General features: G+C 39.9%; 1 protein-coding gene across 3 annotated transcripts in view; it reads left to right on the plus strand.

Moving 5' to 3' along the window:
• Positions 1 to 10903: 10903 nt before the first annotated feature.
• Positions 10904 to 26893, plus strand: part of LOC121300641 (regulator of nonsense transcripts 1-like) — a 64973-nt gene continuing 48983 nt past the window's right edge. For all 3 annotated transcript variants that reach the window (XM_041229276.1, XM_041229277.1, XM_041229278.1), the window contains exon 1: positions 10904 to 11278. In XM_041229276.1, the coding sequence (XP_041085210.1) occupies positions 11108 to 11278 (171 nt within the window). In that variant the 5' untranslated portion in view covers positions 10904 to 11107. The remainder of the gene's footprint in view (positions 11279 to 26893) is intronic.

Consider the following 26893-nt stretch of genomic DNA (forward strand, 5'->3'; position numbering starts at 1 on the left):
CAGAAACTGCAAAATGACTGGCATAGGGCAAGTAATGGGGTCATGGTTCCCAAGCTTGAAAATACTTCCACTTACAGGTATACAAAAACCTAGTGGAGTCTGCCCTAGAGCTCTGCATCGTTCCCACAACCGCGTCTGATAGCCCTAGGGCTAGCCAGCGGTCCCTTTCATAGGCCAGACCCATAGCTGGAACCTGCCCGGTTCCGGGTGCCAAAGAGAGCCTTTCGCCTAGCTGAGGAGATCCAAACGAAGTGGAATCTCCCAGGACTGGCCATGTAACAGATGGCACAGGGTCGAGAATCATATTCTCGACCCTGTGCCATCTCTAACCGGACTTTCTCTAACCGGACAACACCCTAACCGGACTTTCTCAAGAAAAGCCCGGGAGCAGCGGTGTAGGCGGGAAAGTGTACAAAAACACTTTGGGCCATTCGTGCACTAGAGCATCTATGCCGAGTGGACCGCCTAAGCGGTGGAGGGAGTACCACAGGGGGCAAGATGTCATCTCTGCCGAAGCGAAGAGATCGACCTGCGCCTTCCCGAACCAATCCCAAATGTGCTCCACCGTGTGAGGGTGGAGTCGCCACTCCGATGGATACGGGCTGCTCCTGGAGAGGAGGTACGCTGCCCAGTTCACCGCGTCGGGAATGTGCGTCGCCCGTAGGGACAGCAGATTCCTGAGCCCATATCAACAGCTTGAAAGCTATCACATGCAACCCCGGGGACCGTAGGCCTCCCTGGTGGTTGACATACGCCACCACTGTTGTGCTGTCCATCCGTACTGCTCAGCACTGGGAGGAAGTGGTGGAGCGCAAGGAACACTGCTTGCAACTCCAGCATGTTTATGTGCAGGGATGTCCAGCAGTCCGACCTGGATCCGTAGACTCCTCTGCCTTCCCAGACTGCTCCCCAACTCAGGTTGGAAGCGCCTGTCGTCACCACTTGACAGTTCAATACTACTCCCATTTGCACACCTTTGCGCCGGAGAGAGGGAACGCTCCACCAGCGTAGGGCTGCTGAGCAGTGTCTGTCACATTTGGCATTGAGGTTAAATGCATTGAGCCACGTTTGCAGCAGGTGCATGCAAAGCAGACCAAGCTGAATGGCCGAGATAGCTGTGGCCATCAGACCCAGCAGAGTTTGGCACACTCTGAAACAGGAAGAGGCACCCCTGTATAGCTGCAACCCTGTCGTCCGACAGGTTTGTAGTGGAGTTCAGCCGGAGCCCCAGGTACGTGGTGCACTGCACTAGTGTAAGCCGACTCTTTGCATCATTTATGGTGAGGCCCAGCCTGACCAGATACTCCATCACAACCGTCGTGTGGGCCAGTGCTCCCTCTCGTGACTGGGAACAGATCAACCAGTTGTCAAGATAGTTTACTACTCTGATCCCCTGCAGTCACCAGGATAGCGTCCACGAACGCTGAAAACGTACGCAGAGCTAGGGAGAGGCCGAATGGCAGCACAGCTAACTCATACTCGCTTCCTTGAAAGGAAAAGCGCAAATACTTTCTGTGCTCCGGACGAATGGGAACATGAAAGTTTGCATCCTTTAAGTCCATGATGATGAACCAGTCGGACGAACTGGAGGATGAACTGGAGGATATGACGGTGCATCAGCATTCAGAACCTCCTTTCTTTTAAAAACCCGTTTAGGAGCCTCAGGTCTAAGATGGTACGAAAATCATGATCTTTCTTGGGTACCAGAAAGTACCTCGAGTAGTACCTCTCTCCATGGGAGATGGAGTCTACAAGACAAATGGCTCGGGTCTGGACAGGGGCCTGCGCTGGCACCTGTTTAGCAAAGAGCTCCAAGACCTGAGCCATCTGGGCCTTGATGTCCATAATGTCCCTCGCCTGCTTAGAATGCTTCACCCATCCCGCTTGTTGAGATGGGGAGTGTCTTCGGGTGGCTTGTGCATTGGGAACGTCCGACAGAGGATCTTGGGACAGGTTGTCTGGGACACCCAGAGCCACGGACGGTCCAGCCGTAAAGGATGCAGAGCTAGTCTCCCTGGCTCTTTCCAAGCGGGCTTCTTTCAGTCGTGGCTGAAAGGCTGCACAGACACTACATGCTCCATCCCTCTCGAAGACCATGGTGGCATGTGGGACGCCCAAGCACCGCACACAGAGGGTGTGCTTGTCCTCCTGAGGGATGCTGGAGTTGCAGGCCATACAGCAGTGGGACCCCGACATGGGCCAGGCTTTGTGCATAGCACTGAGGCAATGCTTGCACTGCATTGAACACTTTGTTTAAGTGTTAACGTAGTGTGTACACCCACTAGCGTTGCAGCAAGGGTATTAACACTGTGCACTGTGCGCAGAGTATCGTGGACACCTTGTGCACCGCGTACTGTGCAGCACCTTAAGAGCACTAGTGTAGTTTATGTGAGCACCGTGCACTATGTACACTGCGTGCGTCGTGTATGCTAAGCCACTTGCACAATGAGTACCCTGTTTACATCGGGTATTGTGCAGCACTGTGAGCTATACGCTAGGTAAGCAGTGCCTACGCTACTAGTGCAACGTGCACCACGTGCACTGCTTGCGCTCTGTGTCCCAAGCGCCATGTGTACCAGGTACCTTACAGTACGTGAACTGCGTACTGTGCGTAATTGCACTGAGTGGTAGAGGTATCAGCACATGTCACATGCACGGTGCGAACCGAGCACTGAGGGCAATAGGTGCACCTCTACCATGCAGCACTGTTGTGCACTACTGCTGAGGCACTGGGCACAGTGTGTCACTTATACTAAGCACCTGTGCCCCGAGATAATATATATATCATGGGCTATGCGTGTGCCGCCGGGCTCAGCTCCACACAGAGGTCTTACCATACCGTCTTTAGAGGGAAAAAGAGGAGGATCTTCCTGTGAGTGACGGCTTTATTCCCTTGGTAAGTGGGACCGAGTGTGTCAGCCCATCAACGGGCCTTTCGGGAGCACTGGTATAGAGAGCTCTGCAATACCTACCTGAAGGGAAGAAATATCCAATACCTAATGTAGTGATGGATGTCTTCGAATTGAAAGGGAACAGAGATGCTGGGAATGAGACACCAGGGTTGCCAGATCTGTATGACGTCAATAGCCAAAAGCGCAATCAAAAATAGCCAAAAATAACCAAAAGGCTGATTCCAAAACAGCCCAAACGTAGCCAAAAAATTGTTACTTAATTTTACACAATAATTACCACAAAAATAATTTATTTTAGGGAATTCTGGTTAAACTGCCTGTGACAAAGTGCCCACCCCTGTGTATATTATCTGTTATATGTTGTGTGTGGTGTGTTAAATGTTGGTGTACAGTCATTGGTACACGGGATATAAACGGGTCTGTGTAACACGAGTGTTTAAAATGTATATTTGCATTTAGGCACGATGATTGCACAGCACTTCACGTGTAAGTAAAAAGTAATAATATGTGAGCACGGGGAATTGCACTTTATTAATTCACTTGCAGTTGTACCGAGACTCCAATTGAATGATTAATTAGCAATCGAGTCTTGGTACAGCTGCATAACAGCAACATGTTTTCACCCACTCGCGGTTGGGTGTTCGGTGAGTGGAGAACTTGATAGGAGACGGAGGTAATAGTGAATAATTGTAAGAATAATCGTTAAATATCTGCTCACCCTATTTTTGTTTAGTATTAGTCCGTTTTGTTAGTCTCTTTGTTTTGGCTGCATGTGCTGTGTCCTTGTGTTTCTGTTTGTTACCACCGTTTATTTTTTGTTCTGTTTATTTATTAAATGCTGAGCGAAAGCATTTGCTCAGCTCAACCAAACTCCACCTCTGTTGTGTTATTTAAGAACATAAGAACATAAGAAAGTTTACAAATGAGAGGAGTCCATTCGGCCCATCTTGCTCGTTTGGTTGTTAGTAGCTTATTGATCCCAGAATCTCATCAAGCAGCTTCTTGAAGGATCCCAGGGTGTCAGCTTCAACAACATCCAGGACCCTATTGACAGTGGTGACCAGACAGCAAAAAGAAGGGAGGTCATGATTGTTGGGGACTCCATATTGAGAAACACAGCAAGTTCAATTCGCAGTTTGGACCCCCTTACTACAACAGTGTGCTGCCTTCCCGGAGCCTCGGTCAAGCACATCACTGAAAACGTGGACAGGCTCCTAGAACGAACAGGAGACGACCCGGTAGTAGTCGTCCACATCGGTACAAACAACATTGGAAGAGACAGACCAAAAAATCCCTGCAAAACAAATTCAGAGAGCTAGGAAGGAAATTAAAAGAGAAAAACAAAACTGTGGTATTTTCTGGTATACTTCCCGCACCTTGCAAAGGACCATATGGACAGCTGGAAATAATTAATCAAAACGCATGGCTGAAGACGTGGTGCACACGGGAAGGCTTCACCTATCTTGATCATTGGACCACATTCTACAACGAGGACTATCTGTATAGACGGGATGGACTGCATTTAAATAACAAGGGAACTAGTCTACTCGGAGAAAAGATCCTCGAGCAGATTCGGAAGCATTTAAACTAGAAAGGAAGGGGGGAGAAATCAACAAAAAAAACAGAAGGGAGACCGCATCAAAACAAGAACAACAACTCAGGTAAGACAACCATTAAATGTATTTATCTAAATGCTAGAAGTATCAGAAACAAAATTCTAGAACTTGAAGCTACTGCACTAACAGGTAACTATGATGTGATAGGTGTTACAGAAACGTGGTTATCTGAGAGTGATGGGGACGAATATAATATTTGTGGGTATACACTGTATAGGAAAGACAGGCAGGACAGAAGAGGAGGAGGGGTAGCGCTATACATAAGAAACAGTCTTGAAGCCCAGGTGTTAAACCTGGACAAAGAAAATAAAACCGAATCAATATGGGTCAGAATAACAGACAAAAATTCAAAAGGCATAATAATAGGAGCATGCTATAGACCGCCAGATTCAGACGGTGAGCAAAATAATCTGTTATACAATGACATTAGAAATGTGTGTAGCAAAGGAGAAGCCATACTAATGGGGGATTTCAACTTCCCCCAAATAAAATGGGAAAACCCGGTGGGTAGCGCGAAGGATGAAATAGAAATGGTGGAAATGACAAATGACTGCTTCCTAACACAATTTGTGAAGGCACCCACTAGAGGGGAGGCATGCCTTGATTTAGTCTTTTCAAATAACGAAGATAGAATAACTAAAACAGAGGTCAGAGAACCACTGGCAAACTCAGACCACAACATGGTCTCATTTGAAGTGTTTTTTAAATCCCCAAAAGTAAAGACTAAAGCTAAGGTTTACAATTTTAGAAAAGCAAACTATGAAGGTATGAAACAGAGACTAACAGAAGTAGATTGGAGTAAAATAGAGAAAACACCCACAGAAGAAGGATGGTTGTTCTTCAAAAATGTAGTACTAGAGGCGCAAAACAATTATATCCCTAAAGTAGACAAATCTAAATGTAAAACTAAATTGCCAAAATGGTTTAATAGATCAATTAAAAAAAATATTCAGCGAAAAAAGGCACTTTACAGAGCATTAAAAAAGGACCAAAAAGAAAGTACGCAGAAAGAGTACACAGAACTGCAAACGCAAGTCAAAAAGGAAGTTAGAAAGGCCAAGAGAGAAATAGAAATAAACATTGCTAAGGGAGCTAAAACCAATTCCAAAATGTTTTTCCAATATTACAACAGCAAGAGAACATTCAAAGAGGAGATTAAATGTTTAAGAGATACAAATGGCAAAATCGTAGAGGAAGGAAAAAAAAATAGAAAATATGTTAAATGATTACTTTTCACAAGTTTTTACAAAGGAAGATACTGACAACATGCCCCACATGTCATCCAGTTCCTATCCAGTTTTAAATAACTTTAGCATAACTGAGGCAGAAGTGTTAAAGGGACTAGGAGCTCTTAAAATAAACAAATCCCCTGGGCCGGATGAGATCCTCCCAGTAGTACTCAAAGAAATGAAAGAAGTAATTTACAAACCGCTAACCAAGATCATGCAGCAGTCTCTTGACACAGGGGTGGTACCAACAGATATTTGCAAAATAGTTGATAGTTGATTCCAGGCCCTCACGATTCTCTGTGTAAAAAAGTGCCTCCTATTTTCTGTTCTGAATGCCCCTTTGTCTAATCTTCATTTGTGACCCCTGGTCCTTGTTTCTTTTTTCAGGCTGAAAAAGTCCCTTGGGTTGACACTGTCAATACCTTTTAGAATTTTGAATGCTTGAATTAGGTCGCCACGTAGTCTTCTTTGTTCAAGACTGAACAGATTCAATTCTTTTAGCCTGTCTGCATATGACATGCCTTTTAAGCCCAGAATAATTCTGGTCGCTCTTCTTCGCACTCTTTCTAGAGCAGCAATATCTTTTTTATAGCGAGGTGACCAGAACTGCACACAATATTCAAGAAGAGGTCTTACTAGTGCATTGTACAGTTTTAACATTACTTCCCTTGATTTGAATTCAACACTTTTCACAATGTATCCGAGCATCTTGCTAGCCTTTTTTATAGCTTCCCCACATTGTCTAGATGAAGACATTTCTGGTCAACAAAAACTCCTAGGCCTTTTTCATAGATTCCTTCTCCAATTTCAGTATCTTCCATATTATATTTATAATGTACATTTTTATTTCCTGCGTGCAGTACCTTACACTTTTCTCTATTAAATGTCATTTGCCATGTGTCTGCCTTTGGTCTGGTCTGACTCCACCCACTCCGGCCGTCTTTGTGCCACTGCCCTACTTTCCTTCATCTCCAGGCACACTTCTAATCCATTCCATCAGAGCCCTTTCTCCTTTCCCCAATCCTTACAGTATTTCCAACCGTACTTCTTCCACTTACCTTTTGGCATCTTGACCAGTCTTGCTGTATAAATTAATTCCAATTAAGATCGGTGTTTGATTCCTTCTGCTAATGATTATTCCCTCACATGTTCTCTGCTTCTGTAGCGCTAACTAGAAACAACGCAGATGCCGCTGCAGCAGTCATGTGACTCACATGACAAGGTCAAATCTGACAGGCATGTATAGACAAAGGGGGAGCCAGGGGCTACTGTTCTGAAAAAATAATTAGGGGACTTCAGTGACAGTGTTTTATATGTTCTTTATTATAATTTTCTTTTAATTGATTGGACCATGCCTATAAAAAAATTGAAACCCGCGGCAGCCCAAAAAATACTGTGGCTGGGTTTTCAAAGTAGCCCAATTTGGCAGGAAAACCATGGACATGGCAACCCTGCCAGAGAGGCAGTGCACAAGATGCATGCAGCATCAAAGTCATGAATATCATTTGTTTAAATGAGGTTTTCCAGCAGAATAAGTGCAAAATGTATTATCCCTGCCGGTGATGAAAATTGAAAGAGCAGAGCCTGGGATACAAAAAGCAGAGTTGTCCCTATCCCCCCACTGCCTGCCATTAGGGTGACCATAGCAAGAGTGAAAAATCAGGACACTCAACAACACAAGTGATGCAAACTACGTATCTTTCTCCTGTAGATAAGTTTTTCTATTCCTTCGCCTTCCTGTGTGCATTGCACTTAGGCAAAAACAAAAACTCAGAGAAATATAATAAAAAATTAAAAATAAAAAAAATACTCCAAAGCGGTTATCTTTCTTGTTTACTGTTCAGATGGCAACAATGTTTTAATCAGCCTATCAGTGCGTCTGTACTGGTTTTTCTGTGACATGTACTGTACAGTAGGGGGTGGGACAAAGGCAGTGCTGCATTGTTTTGATTTAGGTCGCTAAAATCTATACTGAGTGTACAAAACATTAGGAACACCTTCCTAATATTGTTGCACCCCCTTTTGCCCTCAGAACAGCCTCAATTCATCAGGGCATGGACTCTACAAGGTGTCGAAAGATTTCCACAGGTATGCTGGCCCATGTTGACTCCAATGCTTCCCACAGTTGTGTCAAGTTAACTGGTAGTGGATCTCTGCTCTGAATAGCTCGTTCCAATTGAATTGAGATCTGGTGACTGGGCAGGCCAGCTGAATTCACTGTCATGTCTGTGAAAACATTCCTGGACAATCCTAGCCTTGTGGCATGGGGCATTATCCTGCTGAAAAAATCCATTAGCAGATAGATACACTGCTGCCATGAAGAGAAGCACCTGATTGGCAATGATGTTCAGATATCCTGTGGCATTCAAACATTGCTACACTTTTATGAAGGGGCCCAATGTGTGCCATGAAAACACACCACACACCATCACACCACCACCACCAGCCTGTAATGTTGACACGCAGCATGATGGATTCGTGTACTCATGTGGTTTTCTCCATACCCTAGTCCTCCCATCAGCGTGAAGCAGGAACCGGGATTCATCAGACGAGGCAACGTTTTTCTAATCCTTCAGTGTTTTCGTTCCTTAGCCCACTGCAAGCATAGTTTCTTATGTTTTGCTGAAAGAAGTGGAACTCTGTTAGGTCGTCGGCTGCCATACCCCATTCGTTTCAAGGTACGACGAGTTGTGCATTCTTTTATGGGTCTTTCAGCACCAATGTTGTACTGGACTGTCAGTTGACTAACTGTAGCCCGTCTGTTGCTCTGCACAATTTGTGTCAGCCTCCTTTGGCCTCTTTCATCAATGAGCCGTTTTCAACCACTGGCCTGTCGTTGGCTGCATGTCCTTTGGGTGGTGCACCATCCTTGACACACAGGGAAACTGTTGAGCGTGAAAAACCCAGCAGCGTTGCAGTTTTTGACACACTCAAACCGGCGCGCCTGGCACCTACTACCATACCCCGTTCAAAGGCACTTAAATATTTTGTCTTGCCCATTTACCCTCTGAACGGCACACATACACAATCCCTGTTTCAATTGTGTCAAGGCTTAAAAATCCTTCTTTAACCTGTCTCCCCTTCATCTACACTGATTAAAGTAGATTTAACAGGTTACACCAATAAGGGATCGTAGCTTTCACCTTGTCAGTCTATTTCATGGAAAGAGCAGGTGTTCCTAATGTTTTGTACACTCAGTGTAGTTTTCAACATTATACGTAAAATACCAAAAATGGACGACAGCAAAGTATATTTCAGCTGATGATCGTGTCAAGACATTTCCCAAATAAACTGTACATGCAGATGGAGGTAATTGTTTTGCACATCTTGTAATGTGACTTAAAGATAATACGATCGATCGCTATAACTTCAGAATCACACATTAAACAAAAGGCTACTACAGAGGCTGCTGAACAGAATGTAAAATAAACAACAGCTTTCAGAAAAGAAACTGGAAAGTCAGCGCAGACAAAAAAAAAAAAAAAAAAAAAAAAAAAGTATTCCTGTGTTGGTTGTAACCAAGTTCAATCAGCACTACAGGTACAATCAAGCACAGCTACCTCGGTTCAAACAACTTGCTGTTTACTTTAAACGCAGTTGGAATTTTAGACCCAAATAGGCACGTTTTCTTTGTTTTGACTCGGTACCAATAAATGCATTTCTGGATGGGGCAAATAGCATGACAACGATAGTACTGCATATATGCACTTTATCAAAAAATGCCAGATACCTTTGGCTAACTGAGTTTTGGGAGTGTTTCTAATTGATGTGCACATCTGTATAACTTGGTAAAGCTTTGCCTTACACTTCCAACCAATTCTGTGGATGCAGACGTGCAGTCTCAATGAATGGGCAAATCCACACTAGACAAAGAATGTCGGCAGAATCTGTTGGGAGATTTTCATGCCTTTTAACATATGTCAGCACTCTGTTTTATTAAGGAAGCAAGTACCACAACTGGATGACTTGGCCATGCGCATAACATCTTTTTTGCAGATGACATAACTTTATGACTCCTTGCAGCTCATGTTGAAATTCATTTTTACTTTTGAGCTTCGATACTCGCGCAAGCGTCAATGCACAGTCCCAATAATAATAATAATAATAATAATAATAATAATAATAATAATAATAATCCAACTTCACATCCAACTCGCCACCGTGTGATGCCGAGCTCTTTTAATAATGCCTTTGTAACAGTCATATGATTGAATCCAGTTTTTTCCCCCCATTCGTTTGCTACTAGCACCGTATTTTTGATTTTTAATAACAGGCTCCTCAACAACATCAGCAACCACGACACTTCCCCAATAAAACACACCATCATGTGGTTGCAGGTTAACGTGATTGGATAGCCGCGTTGATGCAATGCAAACAACACGCCCTAAACCAGTAATGCTATTCCACCGCGAGACAGTACAGCAGCTACATAGAGGACATTTCCTAACGAGAAAAAAAAAATCATATTTTACCACTGGGTTTTCAACCTTTACTCTAAAATATGGGACAAATGGCGCCCGACAGTACCTCTATCAGGACGCGGGACAAAGCCCATATCGGAACGATCCTGATTTATCGGGATGTCTGGTCACCCTACCCGCCCGCCCCAAAATCGCATCCTGCTTAGACTGGTGTGACCCAGAAATGCAGAGCTTCTTAATTTCTTTGTACATCAAAATTTAACGACCCTCTTGGACATTAAGGAGGGCAGGCAGTGATCGTAACCCAGTCATTGAAGCGTTTCCTGAAAAGTAGGTTTGAATTCCACTTATCTCAATTATTATTTGAACGATAAACATTAAAAGATAAACATATTAAAACATGCTAAATAAAAAAATAAAAAGAGCTGCTATCTGACCAGAACGAGGCATATTTGCATTTAAATATGCCCCTTTTTGCAGATTTTCCACATCTTATACGGCTAAAATCATTAATCCGTTAGGCTACAGTGCTCGTGATTATTTGCTATGAGACTCACAAGTAAGCTGAATATTTGTTATGGTTAGTACAAGTTAAACATAGACAACCAGCGCTATGTCTAACAGGCATCACCATTAACAAAGCCACAGTCTCCCCCTCCCTCAGAAACGAGCAAAGATGTGGGAGTTCTACGTCACCTATTCTTGAGTACTACGTTGTAGTTTAGCGTGAAGCTGAATGTTTCGTCACTAGTTCGTGTGGGAGTTGAAGCTGGAGCTGTGTTTCAGTTTAATTTCTGGTTCGGTTCGATTTCGGTTTGTGAGTTAATTTTTACCCCTTCCGACGACACGTTTTGGTACGGTGAACATCGCTGCACATCTGCTGGCATTTTTTGAAAAGGCGACTGTAATACACCGCATCTTCAGTAGAAATGAGCGTGGAGGCGTACGGGCCGAGCTCACAGACTCTCACCTTCCTGGACACGGAGGAAGCGGAGCTGCTGGGAGCTGACACGCAGGGCTCGGAGTTCGAGTTTACTGACTTCACTCTGCCGAGTCAGACCCAGACCCAGGGGCAAACTCAGAGCCAGTTGGACAATCAGGTACGCGTCTCGGTAAAATATTCATAACACATACTTAACGTGCGGTTGTTCAGCTGAGTTGTGTATTATAAACGCACGCTCGCGGCCTGCTGTACCCCACACAGTCCTTTGGACAACAGTGGTGCTCAAATTGCACGCACAGCAAGCAACACTCACCAGGGGCAGATGCTTCCTAATCGAAGCTTTTAATACTTTTTACCCGATGGTATTTAATCTGTATTTCATGTCTAATCGAATTCTGAAGGCGGGTGCGCTGTTCTAGACCGAGCTTCTTTACCTGCTGCGTGTCGTTATTTTACGAATTTGGTCGGGCAAGTATCCATGCCTTCATGGATTTATTATGATGCTATACAAAACTGATAAGCTGAACCAGTGGAGACAAACCTCCAGCTAGGTGCAGTTTGCTTTATAGCAGTAAACCAAATCGTGTTGTGTGTATGTGCGCGCGCAAATATATACATTATAATATCTTTCCGTACCCGCACGTGAGTGATTGAGTGGTTCGCATTTTATAATACAGTGCGGTGTTAGGTAACGTCAGCCGTAGTGAGTAACAAATTAAAAATTAAGCACAGTTTTTAGATACCCTGCAAGGCTCATTAAGCTGGTAAGTAATGATTTGGGGCGTGTACTGTTAGTGTTATTATGCCTGGCAGTTCTGGTAAATGCGCCTGTGACAGTTGTACTACTAGCCGCCAATACGAAACCATCAATAGCAGCCCATGTCTGAAATCCAAAAAGTTTCCCAAAATCCATCAGTTTTCAACTTAAGTTGACCTGGTAGACCGTGTGCTAGGTTTTTAGAAACTGCATGTGTGACATTTTCTTGTCCTATTTTAAAAATAAACAATACTGTGGAGAAGTTGGAATCTAACAGCATTCTCATCAGACGCTGTTTGTTTTTGTTTTGTGGTGTTTTTTTAAACTTTTGTCACATGATCATAATGAGTGTTTTGTAAACACTAGGAACCTGTAAGGTACAGGTGTCGTTTATTCAAGAGGTTTTAATAAAGTTTCAGTATGTTTTTGTGTACACTGCACTGTAACAATAGGGAATCTATTTAAACATACAGTATAATACAGTTGGCCAACCTTATGCTGTGACAAACTGTGGCAAATGTTAGTAATTATAAGACTGTTTTTTCAGTGTGTAGTCAGGGGTGTATTTTTAAGATTTCAGAGAGCTGGGTTTTTGCTGTTCAATATGTGGCTTAAGTTAGTGTTTTTGTTGTTATAAATCATAACTGTGGGAAGGTATTTCAGCATAAAATATTAAATATATACAGAGTATTGAAAACAACTTTACTGGGGAGGTTTATTTTGAAATCACAGATTTGACCTGTTATCAAAGTATGTGCTTGGTCATCGTGCTCATTAGTAGAACTTTTAGTGGCAGGGATACCAAAGGTACAGTATGCTTTAATCATGTCTTCAGAAGTGGAATTATAATTTGGAGAGGTTTGTACATAGCTAGTTATCTCCTTTTTTATATATCTTGGTATGAACTTGAATCTCCATTGACAACAAGCAACAAAGCTACCATTTTTCATGAAGGTACTGTACTGCACATTTTTTTTTTTTTTTTAGCAGCAACTTCAGTTATATTGGTAAGGCATACGAGAAAGCTCACTTCCTGTAGGTTATCTGTCAATCTTAATTGCATTTAAATATTAGGTAAAGTTGCCAGATATTAATTTGAAGATTTTCTCAAACACCTTCATTTACATAAATGCATTCCTGTTAGTTAGTATATATACCGTATTACTTCAAATTAATGCCACCCTCGAATTAGCACCTCACTCAGATATCAGATATATCAGAAATAAGAACATAAGAACATAAGAACATAAGAAAGTTTACAAACGAGAGGAGGCCATTCGGCCCATCTTGCTCGTTTGGTTGTTAGTAGCTTATTGATTCCAAAATCTCATCAAGCAGCTTCTTGAAGGATCCCAGGGTGTCAGCTTCAACAACATTACTGGGGAGTTGATTCCAGACCCTCACAATTCTCTGTGTAAAAAAGTGTCTCCTATTTTCTGTTCTGAATGCCCCTTTTATCTAAACTCCATTTGTGACCCCTGGTCCTTGTTTCTTTTTTCAGGCTGAAAAAGTCCCTTGGGTCCACACTGTCAATACCTTTTAGATTTTGAATGCTTGAATTAGGTCGCCGCGTAGTCTTCTTTGTTCAAATTCTTTTAGCCTGTCTGCATATGACATGCCTTTTAAACCAGGAATAATTCTGGTCGCTCTTCTTTGCACTCTTTCTAGAGCAGCAATATCTTTTTTATAGCGAGGTGACCAGAACTGCACACAATATTCAAGATGAGGTCTTACAAGTGCATTGTACAGTTTTAACATTACTTCCCTTGATTTAAATTCAACACTTTTCACAATGTATCCGAGCATCTTGTTAGCCTTTTTTATAGCTTCCCCACATTGCCTAGATGAAGACATTTTTTCTGAGTCAACAAAAACTCCTAGGTCTTTTTCATAGATTCCTTCTCCAATTTCAGAATCTCCCATATGGTATTTATAATGTACATTTTAATTTCCTGAGTGCAGTACCATACACTTTTCTCTATTAAATGTCATTTGCCATGTGTCTGCCCAGTTCTGAATCTTGTCTAGATCATTTTGAATGACCTTTGCTGCTGCAACAGTGTTTGCCACTCCTCCTACTTTTGTGTCGTCTGCAAATTTAACAAGTTTGCTTACTATACCAGAATCTAAATCATTAATGTAGATTAGGAATAGCAGAGGACCTAATACTGATCCCTGTGGTACACCGCTGGTTACCACACTCCATTCTGAGGTTTTTCCTCTAATCAGTACTTTCTGTTTTCTACATGTTAACCACTCCCTAATCCATGTACATGTGTTTCCTTGAATCCCAACTGCGTTCAGTTTGAGAATTAATCTTTTGTGCGGGACTTTGTCAAAAGCTTTCTGGAAATCTAAATAAACCATGTCATATGCTTTGCAATTATCCATTATCGATGTTGCATCCTCAAAAAAATCAAGCAAGTTAGTTAGACACGATCTCCCTTTCCTAAAACCATGTTGACTGTCTCCCAGGATACTGTTACCATATAGGTAATTTTCCATTTTGGATCTTATTATAGTTTCCATAAGTTTGCATATAATAGAAGTCAGGCTTACTGGTCTGTAGTTACCTGGTTCAGTTTTGTTTCCCTTTTTGTGGATCGGTATTACGTTTGCAATTTTCCAGTCTGTCGGTACCACCCCTGTGTCAAGAGACTGCTGCATGATCTTGGTTAGCGGTTTGTAAATTACTTCTTTCATTTCTTTGAGTACTACTGGGAGGATCTCATCCGGCCCAGGGGATTTGTTTATTTTAAGAGCTCCTAGTCCCTTTAACACTTCTGCCTCAGTTATGCTAAAGTTATTTAAAACTGGATAGGAACTGGATGACATGTGGGGCATGTTGTCAGTATCTTCCTTTGTAAAAACTTGTGAAAAGTAATCATTTAACATATTTGCTATTTTTTTTTCTTCCTCTACGATTTTGCCATTTGTATCTCTTAAACATTTAATCTCCTCTTTGAATGTTCGCTTGCTGTTGTAATATTGGAAAAACATTTTGGAATTGGTTTTAGCTCCCTTAGCAATGTTCATTTCTATTTCTCTCTTGGCCTTTCTAACTTCCTTTTTGACTTGCATTTGCAGTTCTGTGTACTCTTTCTGCGTACTTTCTTTTTGGTCCTTTTTTAATGCTCTGTAAAGTGCCTTTTTTCGCTGAATATTTTTTTAATTGATCTATTAAACCATTTTGGCAATTTAGTTTTACATTTAGATTTGTCTACTTTAGGGATGTAATTGTTTTGCGCCTCTAGTACTACATTTTTGAATAACAACCATCCTTCTTCTGTGGGTGTTTTCTCTATTTTACTCCAATCTACTTCTGTTAGTCTCTGTTTCATACCTTCATAGTTTGCTTTTCTAAAATTGTAAACCTTAGCTTTAGTCTTTACTTTTGAGGATTTAAAAAACACTTCAAATGAGACCATGTTGTGGTCTGAGTTTGCCAGTGGTTCTCTGACCTCTGTTTTAGTTATTCTGTCTTCGTTATATGAAAAGACTAAATCAAGGCATGCCTCCCCTCTAGTGGGTGCCTTCACAAATTGTGTTAGGAAGCAGTCATTTGTCATTTCCACCATTTCTATTTCATCCTTCGTGCTACCCACCGGGTTTTCCCATTTTATTTGGGGGAAGTTGAAATCCCCCATTAGTATGGCTTCTCCTTTGCTACACACATTTCTAATGTCATTGTATAACAGATTATTGTGCTCCCCGTCTGAATCTGGCGGTCTATAGCATGCTCCTATTATTATGCCTTTTGAATTTTTGTCTGTTATTCTGACCCATATTGATTCGGTTTTATTTTCTTTGTCCAGGTTTAACACCTGGGCTTCAAGACTGTTTCTTATGTATAGCGCTACCCCTCCTCCTCGTCTGTCCTGCCTGTCTTTCCTATACAGTGTATACCCACAAATATTATATTCGTCCCCATCACTCTCAGATAACCACGTTTCTGTAACACCTATCACATCATAGTTACTTGTTAGTGCAGTAGCTTCAAGTTCTAGAATTTTGTTTCTGATACTTCTAGCATTTAGATAAATACATTTAATGGTTGTCTTACCTGAGTTGTTGTTCTTGTTTTGATGCGGTCTCCCTTCTGTTTTTTTGTTGATTTCTCCCCCCTTCCTTTCTAGTTTAAATGCTTCCGAACCTGCTCGAGGATCTTTTCTCCAAGTAGACTGGTTCCCTTGTTATTTAAATGCAGTCCATCCCGTCTATACAGATAGTCCTCGTTGTAGAAAGTGGTCCAATGATCAAGATAGGTGAAGCCTTCCCGTGTGCACCACATCTTCAGCCATGCGTTTTGATTAATTATTTCCAGCTGTCCATATGGTCCTTTGCAAGGTGCTGGTAGTATACCAGAAAATACCACAGTTTTGGTTTTCTCTTTTAATTTCCTTCCTAGCTCTCTGAATTTGTTTTGCAGGGATTTTGGTCTGTCTCTTCCAATGTTGTTTGTACCGATGTGGACGACTACTACCGGGTCGTCTCCTGTTCGTTCTAGGAGCCTGTCCACGTTTTCAGTGATGTGCTTGACCGAGGCTCCCGGAAGGCAGCACACTGTTGTAGTAAGGGGGTCCAAACTGCGAACTGAACTTGCTGTGTTTCTCAATATGGAGTCCCCAACAATCATGACCTCCCTTCTTTTTGCTGTCTGGTCACCACTGTCAATAGGGTCCTGGATGTTGTTCCTTTCATTCTCTTGTTGTTGGTTCTGCTCATCAAAATTCTGAAGTGACTCAAATCTGTTGGTTGTTTTGATTTCTGGTGGTTGTGTTTGACGAAGTTTCTTTTTTTTCCCTGCTTCTGCCTACCTGAACCCAGCTGTTCTGACCTTCTATCTCCCTGGTGGCTTTCAGTCTGTTAGGGGTGATGCAGACTTCCATGAATTGTGGGTGTGCCAGTTCCTCAAGATCTTGTTGCTGTCTCACTTCTTCCAGCTCCATTTCTAGCATGCTTACTAGTTTATGCAAATCCTGGATCGCGCTGCACTTTACGCACACTTGGTTTAGCTCCGCTGGGTTTTCTCGGATTTCCCACATCAAGCAGGTGTCACAGATTACTGGCTTGAAGACCATGTTGAGGGTTTTTTTTTTTGAAGTTTAGTTTCTTCTGCAGCCGTCAACCTGCTTTCCAACTGCTTCGAAACTGCTCTGTACTTTTCCACGCCTGTACTTCTCCCACTCGCTGTCGCTTCCACTCGCTGTCGCTGGGAAGACTGCCTCGTTTAACTGCGTTGTTCTGCTGTGCTGTCGGCTCCTCCCCTCGCCCGTGTCTCAAAACGCCGCTGAATTTGAATCAGCTGCTCCGAGTTTCAGCTTGTTTGTTATCACAAAAACACACGCGGCTGCTGCTGTGTTTCCCCAATGTCCTCTGTTTTCTGATTAAAGCAATTCAAGATGCAATTTCTCCTTTCTGCTTCGAAACTGCTCTGTACTTTTCCACGCTGTACTTCTCCCACTCGCTGTCGCTTCCACTCGCTGTCGCTGGGAAGACTGCCTCGTTTGACTGCGTTGTTCTGCTGTGCTGTCGGCTCCTCCCCTCGCCCGTGTCTCAAAACGGCGCTGAATTTGAATCAGCTGCTCCGAGTTTCAGCTTGTTTGTTATCACAAAAACACACGCGGCTGTGTTTCCCCAATGTCCTCTGTTTTCTGATTAAAGCAATTCAAGATGCAATTTCTCCTTTCTGCTTCGAAACTGCTCTGTACTTTTCCACGCTGTACTTCTCCCACTCGCTGTCGCTTCCACTCGCTGTCGCTGGGAATACTGCCTCGATTAACTAATTGATTGGTTGTGTCCAATATATTTTATATAAACTTATCCCTCGAATAAACGGGAGCTTCATTAAAAGAAACATAGAGGCCTATTTATTTGAGAAACATAAAGGTATTTTATTTTCTACCCCTGCTAAAAATAAATAAAGAAATGCTTAACACTGGCTATGTACATGTGATGCCCCCTAAGAGACTGCAGCCTCTATCCACCATGTAATATAAACTAATGTACACGCACCTGAGTAAACAAATTTTATTTACAGTCCTGAAGATAAACTACTTACAGCACAGCAGTCCTTAACGTCAGCCAACACAGCAGGTGATAAAATAAGGGCTATCTGTTTACCTTGTCCTTATCTTGGATGGTGAAAATTTAAACTCAGAGGAACTTGGAGCTTTTCCGGTCACTCTAGCGTGATCCGAAAGCTGGCCGAAGATATCTTCTTGTAGGGGGTTTGGTTGTTTTGTTTTTTTTCAGAATTTTACACAGTCCTGTATAATTTTATTATATATATATATAAAATATCTATATAATATATATATATATATATATATATATGTGCATATTCTCTGTCTATGATAGGATTTAGTTTGGTTCAAACAAGAGCAGGTAAATTAGTGAGAAAAAAAATAAGAGTAAGATATATTTTAGTTTTAACAGAAATCAAACCGATGTTCAGAGGTCATATTTTTCGTTAAGAAAAACAACTGCATGACACTCAACTACCGTTCTCTCTCCTCTTCTTATCCCGCCCCATAGCAACCAATACACATGCCTGATTTGCTGGTACAGTACTCCCTGACCTTCCAACTCCTACCTAATAGGCTCTCGTTAAGTGTCAGTAAATGTACTGTGTACAACCCCCAAAACACACAGGAGTAGTGCTGCAGATTGGAGCCTCCCACAGCATCGCTTCTAAAATGCCTTAAATCATGTAATAAAATATTGCAGCGTTTGTAAAGCATAGTAGTATTAGTAAAGGCCGCCCTCGTTTAAGGGCCGCAGTCATTTTGATCAATTTAAAATAAACGCTGAGGCACCAAATTTTAGTAATATAGTATATATAAGTGCTGGGACCAACACAGGATTTTCATGTTCGGCTATTCAGTCATAATTTGAATATTCGTTCGGATATTCATTCGTTTTTAAAAAAGTAATAAAATCCATTATATTGCTCTGAACGCAGGCAGAGACAACATAGCAGCAGGGGCAGAGTTTGTGGCCCGTGTGTGTGTGCACCTTTATTTTACAGTAAGACTTTGCAATATGTAGCATGTACAATAAAATAGAAAAATATCCCAGGTGCAAAGAATAAGTTGTGTAGGACTTTACCTCATTGAATTAACTACAAAACAAAGGATGCCAATAACTGTTGAGGTTAAACATTGTTTTGTTTATTCTCAAAATGTAGTACATAAAGTTGACACCGTATTTTACTGTTTTTTCATTCCTTGCCATTGGCGTTTCTTCACAGTAAACAGTGGCTATCGACAAGTTTTCATAAACTAATAACACAAGGTTTACTTCTGCCTTTTTGTAACTGAACAAGCAAACAAAAACTGAAATTTTAAACTTTGAACACTTCAAATAAAACAAACCTGGAAATGGCGTTGAAAAATGAAGATGAAGAAAACCCATCGTTTTGTATCTCATTTATTACATTCACATATAACAGTCGCAAGAAAAAATATATAATGTCAGGGCTAGAAGTTAACTTTAAGACATTTGCTACCTGCCTGGAAAGTAGGCAGCAAAATGGTCTTGTTCGGTAGCAGTTTATTTGACTTATAATTATATATAAAAATAATTTTAAAAATAAACACCTACGTACTGTTTTAAATAGACTGAATAAGGGTGAAAGACAAATAAGGTTTTCAAACTTTAGCATAACTGAGGCAGAAGTGTTAAAGGGACTAGGAGCTCTTAAAATAAACAAATCCCCTGGGCCGGATGAGATCCTCCCAGTAGTACTCAAAGAAATGAAAGAAGTAATTTACAAACCGCTAACCAAGATCATGCAGCAGTCTCTTGACACAGGGGTGGTACCTACAGACTGGAAAATTGCAAAAGTAATACCGATCCACAAAAAGGGAAACAAAACTGAACCAGGTAACTACAGACCAGTAAGCCTGACTTCTATTATATGCAAACTTATGGAAACTATAATAAGATCCAAAATGGAAAATTACCTATATGGTAACAGGGTACTGGGAGACAGTCAGCATGGTTTTAGGAAAGGGAGATCGTGCCTAACTAACTTGCTTGATTTTTTTGAGGATGCAACATCCATAATGGATAATTGCAAAGCATATGACATGGTTTATTTAGATTTCCAGAAAGGTTTTGACAAAGTCCCGCACAAAAGATGAATTCTCAAACTGAACGCAGTTGGGATTCAAGGAAACACATGTACATGGATTAGGGAGTGGTTAACATGTAGAAAACAGAAAGTACTGATTAGAGGAAAAACCTCAGAATGGAGTGTGGTAACCAGCGGTGTACCACAGGGATCAGTATTAGGTCCTCTGCTATTCCTAATCTACATTAATGATTTAGATTCTGGTATAGTAAGCAAACTTGTTAAATTTGCAGACGACACAAAAGTAGGAGGAGTGGCAAACACTGTTGCAGCAGCAAAGGTCATTCAAAATGATCTAGACAAGATTCAGAACTGGGCAGACACATGGCAAATGACATTTAATAGAGAAAAGTGTAAGGTACTGCACGCAGGAAATAAAAATGTACATTATAAATATCATATGGGAGATATTGAAATTGGAGAAGGAATCTATGAAAAAGACCTAGGAGTTTTTGTTGACTCAGAAATGTCTTTATCTAGGCAATGTGGGGAAGCTATAAAAAAGGCTAACAAGATGCTCGGATACATTGTGAAAAGTGTTGAATTTAAATCAAGGGAAGTAATGTTAAAACTGTACAATGCACTAGTAAGACCTCATCTTGAATATTATGTTCAGTTCTGGTCACCTCGCTATAAAAAAGATATTGCTGCTCTAGAAAGAGTGCAAAGAAGAGCGACCAGAATTATTCCGGGTTTAAAAGGCATGTCATATGCAGACAGGCTAAAAGAATTGAATCTGTTCAGTCTTGAACAAAGAAGACTACGTGGCGACCTAATTCAAGCATTCAAAATTCTAAAAGGTATTGACAGTGTCGACCCAAGGGACTTTTTCAGCCTGAAAAAAGAAACAAGGACCAGGGGTCACAAATGGAGTTTAGAAAAAGGGGCATTCAGAACAGAAAATAGGAGACACTTTTTTACCCAGAGAATTGTGAGGGTCTGGAATCAACTCCCCAGTAATGTTGTTGAAGCTGACACCCTGGGATCCTTCAAGAAGCTGCTTGATGAGATTTTGGGATCAATAAGCTACTAACAACCAAACGAGCAAGATGGGCCGAATGGCCTCCTCTCGTTTGTAAACTTTCTTATGTTCTTATGTTCTTAAAACTGAAAAATGTTAAAGTTTAAAAAACCACCACAAATCACCTTCCATTAGATTGTTTAGGGTCTTACCTTTCCAAAAATACATTTGTCCACAATAGATGAAACTTATTTCACATTTTTTAAATTATTATTAAATAAATTATTCATGGCCTAAAAATGTCCTATGGTGTGACAAAAAAATTCCCTTGAAAAAGATGGAAATATCTTTTTTTTTAAATTTTTTTATAGAAAACTGTAGCTATCAAATCTCTTATGTATAACTATTGTTACCTTGCCCAACTGTGGTCAATTTTTCCATAGCTGAAGCTCATCAGTTAATTTTCTTAAATCAAAAACTCTTCCAACCTGAAAGACAGTGATTTGAATAGCTTTGTATTATTCAGTTTTCCTTGATATTGTGCAAATTTACCGAATAAAGCATTATTCGTGATATTTTTCTTACCAATTTTAAACGTCACACCATAGGAATGTGACATCACACCATAGAACGCTACACAAGTTTGAATGATATGATAATGATTTTTGAAATGACAAATGAGTTAATACAAGGTAGGCAATGGGAAACATTTTGTAACAAAATAGAGCTTTTTATGCTTCCAAGCCAAAGGCTGGGAAGCCTATTGTTGTTGGAACATAAAAAGTTTACAAACGAGAGGAGGCCATTCGACCCATCTTGCTCGTTTGGTTGTTAATAGCTTATTGATCCTAGAATCTCATCAAGCAGCTTCTTGAAGGATCCCAGGGTGTCAACTTCAATAACATTACTGGGGAGTTGATTCCAGACCCTCACGATTCTCTGTGTAAAAAAGTGTCTCCTATTTTCTGTTCTAAATCCCTATTCAAGATTGAATGGAATCAATTCTTTTAGCCTGTCTGCACATGCCTTAACTAAACTTACCTAAACTAATTCTGGTCGCTCATCTTTGCACTCTTTCTAGAACAGCAATATTCTTTTTATAACGAGGTGACCAGAACTGAACACAGTATTCTAGATGAGGTCTTACTAATGCATTCTACAGTTTTAACATTACTTCCCTTGATTTAAATTCAACACTTTTCACAATGTATCCGAGCATCTTGTTGGCCTTTTTTAATAGCTTCCCCACATTGTCTAGATAAAGACATTAATGAGTCAACAGAAACTCCTAGGTCTTTTTCATAGAGCCCTTCTTTAATTTCAGTATCTCCCATATGATATTTATAATGCATATTTTTATTTCCTGCATGCAATACCTTACACTTTTCTTTATTAAATGTCATTTGCCATGTGTCTGCCCAGTTCTGAATCTTGTCTAGATCATTTTGAATGACCTTTGCTGATGCAAAAGTGTTTGCCACTCCTCCTATTTTTGTGTTGTCTGCGAATTTAACAAGTTTGCTTACTATACCAGAATCTAAATCATTAATGTAGAGTAGGAATAGCAGAGGACCTAATGCTGATCCCTGGGTCCTCCACTGGTTACCTCACTCCATTCTGAGGTGCCTCCTCTAATCTGTACTTTCTGTTTTCTACATGTTAATCACTCCCTAATCCATGTACATGCATTTCCTTGAATCCCAACTACGTTCAGTTTGAGAATTAATCTCTTGTCAAAAGCTTTTGACTTTGTCAAAAGCTTTTTGGAAATCTAAATAAACCATCTCATATGCTTTGCAATTATCGATGTTGTATCCTCAAAAGAATCAAGCAAGTTAGTTAGACACAATCTCCCTTTCCTAAAACCATGTTAACTGTCTCCCAGGATACTGTTACCATATAGGTAATTTTACATTTTGGATCTTATTATAGTGTCCATAAGTTTGCATATAATAGAAGTCTTATTGGTCTGTAGTTACCTGGTTCAGTTTTGCTTCCCTTTTTGTGGATCGGTATTACGTTTGCAATTTTCCAGTCTGTCAGTACAACCCCTGTATCAAGGGACTGTTGCACGATCTTGGTTAGCGGTCTGGAAATAACTTCTTTCATTTGTTTATTTTAAGAGCTCTAGTCCCTTTAACACTTAAGCCTCGGTTATGCTAGTTATTTAAAACTGGGTAGGAACAGATTGACATGGGGGGCATGTTGTCCGTATCCTCCTTTGTAAAAACTTGTGAAAAGTAATCATTTAATATATTTGCCATTTTTATTTTTTTTCTTCTTCTATGATTTTGCCATTTGTATCTCTTAGACATTTAACCTCCTCTTTGAATGTTCTCTTGCTGTTGTAATATTGGAAAAAACATTTTGAAATTGATTTTAGCCCCCTTAGCAATGTTCATTTCTATTTCTCTCTTGGCCTTTCTAACTTCCTTTTTAACTTGCATTGGCAGTTTCGTGTACTCTTTCTGTGTATTTGTTTTTGGTCCCTTTTAACCGCTCTGTGAAGTGCATTTTTTCACTGAATATTTTTGTTAATTGATCTATTAAACCATTTTGGCAATGTTTAGGTTTACATTTAGGTTTGTCTACTTTAGGGATGTAATTGTTTTGCGCCTCTATTTCTGCATTTTTGAAAAACTTGTCTTCTGGAATTGATAGTCCCACACGAAATGAAGCAGTGTTTACATATTACAACATTCTTTAAGCTTTGCCACTTTTAATTTTATTTATTTGTTTTTAAGTATTTCTTCTTTAAATTGTTTAATGCTGACAGGCAAAACGGAGAGAAAAAAAAACTTTGCACATGTTATTTTGTGGTTCCTTTATAAACCATTCCTTAACAGAAAAAAATAATAATATACATCTATTAGAAATGTATCTGAAAATCACATTCAATGTGGTCATTTTTTTAAAAATACCATATTTTACATTGCATGTATAAAAACAAGTTGTAAAGAAAAATATCTTTAAAATATCTTGTTTAGATTTTGTTTTTAATAGGCCTAATTTTTAAATCTATTTTTCTGACGTGTTGACTAGTTTGCAGACTACACGTTTTTTAACAGAAGCAGTTTGATGTTTGGGGCGCGTTTTGGCGAAATTGGTAGTGCCCATTTTGGTATTAAAATGTATTGCAGCAACTTCTGCTTCTCAATCTTGAAACGGGTTTCGGTTGTTGAAGTTCCCAAGAAGATTTTGTAAGGCTTTTCAAAAAAATGCGACAAGCTGGGAGCACTTTTTTTTTTTTTTTTTTTTTTTTTGTATCTGAATTGTATTCTATCCAGGATAATAAATGTCAAGTTTGATGAGGATTGGTTAGACGACGAGCAGGAGCAGTTTGAAGTTTTGGGGAAAAAAATGAGTAGATAACAATATGCTTCCCCAGCCATTCTGGCTTGGAAGCCTAATTTTAATTATAATAAATTATGGTTAATAACAATTAGACCTATGGTACAGAAATACACAAAAAAAAAATCTGAATACCTCTTTGACTCTATCTCTGACTATGATAAACCTTCCATAATATACTTCTGTTTTTTGGGTTTTAATTGTATTTTTCAGTGCTTATTTTTAGCTATTTGAGTTTTATGTAAGTCATTTTTTTCAGGGCTTTCGTTTTTTATATACTATATGAAATTAGTGTTTTCAGTTACTTCCAAAAATGCTTGTTTTTTGTTGTTGTTTTTGTGTTAATGTGTAGTAACTCAATAGTAGTTGCACACTTAAGTTGTACCTTCTTTCCTTTGCTGTCTTCCACAACGAAATCCCTATGGTCACTCACAGGCACATTCTTCTGGGGTTTTTGTGTATAGGCATTTTTGTACATTTCACCACATTTCTGTTTTAAATCCTCAGTATCTTAACTGTAATACAGCTTTAGATCCCGCTAACAAGCCTCCATCCAGATTGTAATCCCATTTTAAATCTCGCAAGCGGAGTCTCCAATAGAAATGTAGGAATGTGCTGTCACTCAGTAGGTGGGGCGGATTTAAAGTGTTCAGAATGAATGAATAATAAATACAACTCAAGAAGACAGGATATTGCCCAGCAGCACTGGGAAATGTATTTATTATTTTTGTAGTAGGTTTTATTTTTTAATAGGAAAAGGGTAAAGTCAACATGAACTGACTAACTATTTCCATTTTTTTTGGTGTTATCCAGCGATTTAATTTATTTCTTTGTCGGGAGGTATTTTAAAACGAAAACACCTCCCCACAAAGAAATAAATTAAATCAGTGGATAACACCGAGAAAACTGGAAATAGTTAGTCAGTTCAAAACTCACATAGTAGGCCTATGTGTAAATCAAAGTATTTATTGAAATAACCTTGTGCTCAACGAAGTAATGGAACTACTGCAATTCCTTTTCGAAATGTATTTTGTTTTATCTACAAGAATTAGTTCTACAAGAATGCAACCATATCTGTCGTCTAAGCATTTGATATGCCATCAGTATGGTTAACCAGGTTATGTTTCATTGGTGCAAATTAAGTGGTGCAAATTAAGTGGTACAAAATTATTCTTATGTCTTCAGTTGTTGATAGAGATTTCGGTAATTAACAAATCACACACCTATAAAGACAAAAATTTAAAAAAAAAAAAAAAAAAAAAAAAAAAAAGTGTGCATTGTATGACCTTATAAATTTATATGGTTACAACCACAACTCAGCTGTTTTGAAAATGAAAGCTAATTCCAGCACGGTACCGCTACATTTAAAAGATTTTTGCAACATGTTATACTAACTGGTTTGTTCATAAATATGTAAGCTTGCACCCTGCCTTTTCACTGCATTTTTAAGTGCGCTACAGTTTTGAAGAAATTAACTAAGAAGTAATAACAGAATAAGGGATATCGACTAGGGCTGTCAGTTAAGCCTCCAAATGGCAATTGATTAATTGGGCACAGAAAATCGAATTGTTCGAATAAATATTGATGATTGTGCCGCCCACATACATTTTCACGCCATTCCTCTCCCTTTGACGTGATTATTTTAATATCATTGCAGTTAAGTAAAAGCTTGTGAATGTGAGGGGTAATTTCGCCTTGGTAGCATCAAGAGAAAGAAAAAGGAAAAAAAAACACAACATTGGCAACAAGCCTAAAGCAAGTTTAACATACCAAAGGGGTGTTACTAAAATATTTATTACAAACAGAGTACAGTACTTTGGAATGTAATCTATATACACTAGACACAAGTTTATGAAAACCTGTTTTTTTTTTTTTTTAGTGACAGCTGCAGCATCACGCATTGCATCTTGTTAATACTGTACCACCTAACCTTCACCATCTGTGAAACACACAGTGTGGAAATACAACGTCATCATAATAATACAAATAAATTGATTAACTTATAACAAGGTGCATACCCGCTATAGGTCAAGCTGATCATTACTCCAAAATTGCATTTAACATCACTGATCTAGCATAGTTTTTAACATTATTCAATATTGTTAAATATACATTATGTAACGGTTCATTTTGAAACTTAAGTATAGTAATGCATTTTATAGACACTAAATAAACTTCATATCCTATCAGGTCATTGCTTGTTATCTTATAAAATTGTAATGTTTTTAACAGTTATTTAATTTTCCTTTTGGTCTATAAAGTAAACTTAATACCTTTTAAATTGTGTCCATGGTGTTCTGTACTGTAGGTATTTGTACTCCACTGTCCAAAACGACAATACGTATCTACATGGGGTGGTACAAACCTCAGTCATCTATCGGGAAGCTCTATTAGCAATGGTTTCCAATTTATGACATGATGATAATGTAAGTGTTAAAAAAGAACAAAAAACTCTCCTTTGCCTGGACTGATACGGCTACCATTTCACCCAAAGCTCTCTGGGACGTGGGTACAGGGTTTGTCGGCAGTCTCAGGTTTACAGTTGTCTGCGTCCTTGGGACACATG

Source organism: Polyodon spathula, chromosome 26 (genome assembly GCF_017654505.1).
Source record: "Polyodon spathula isolate WHYD16114869_AA chromosome 26, ASM1765450v1, whole genome shotgun sequence".
Taxonomy (NCBI): Eukaryota; Metazoa; Chordata; class Actinopteri; order Acipenseriformes; family Polyodontidae; genus Polyodon; species Polyodon spathula.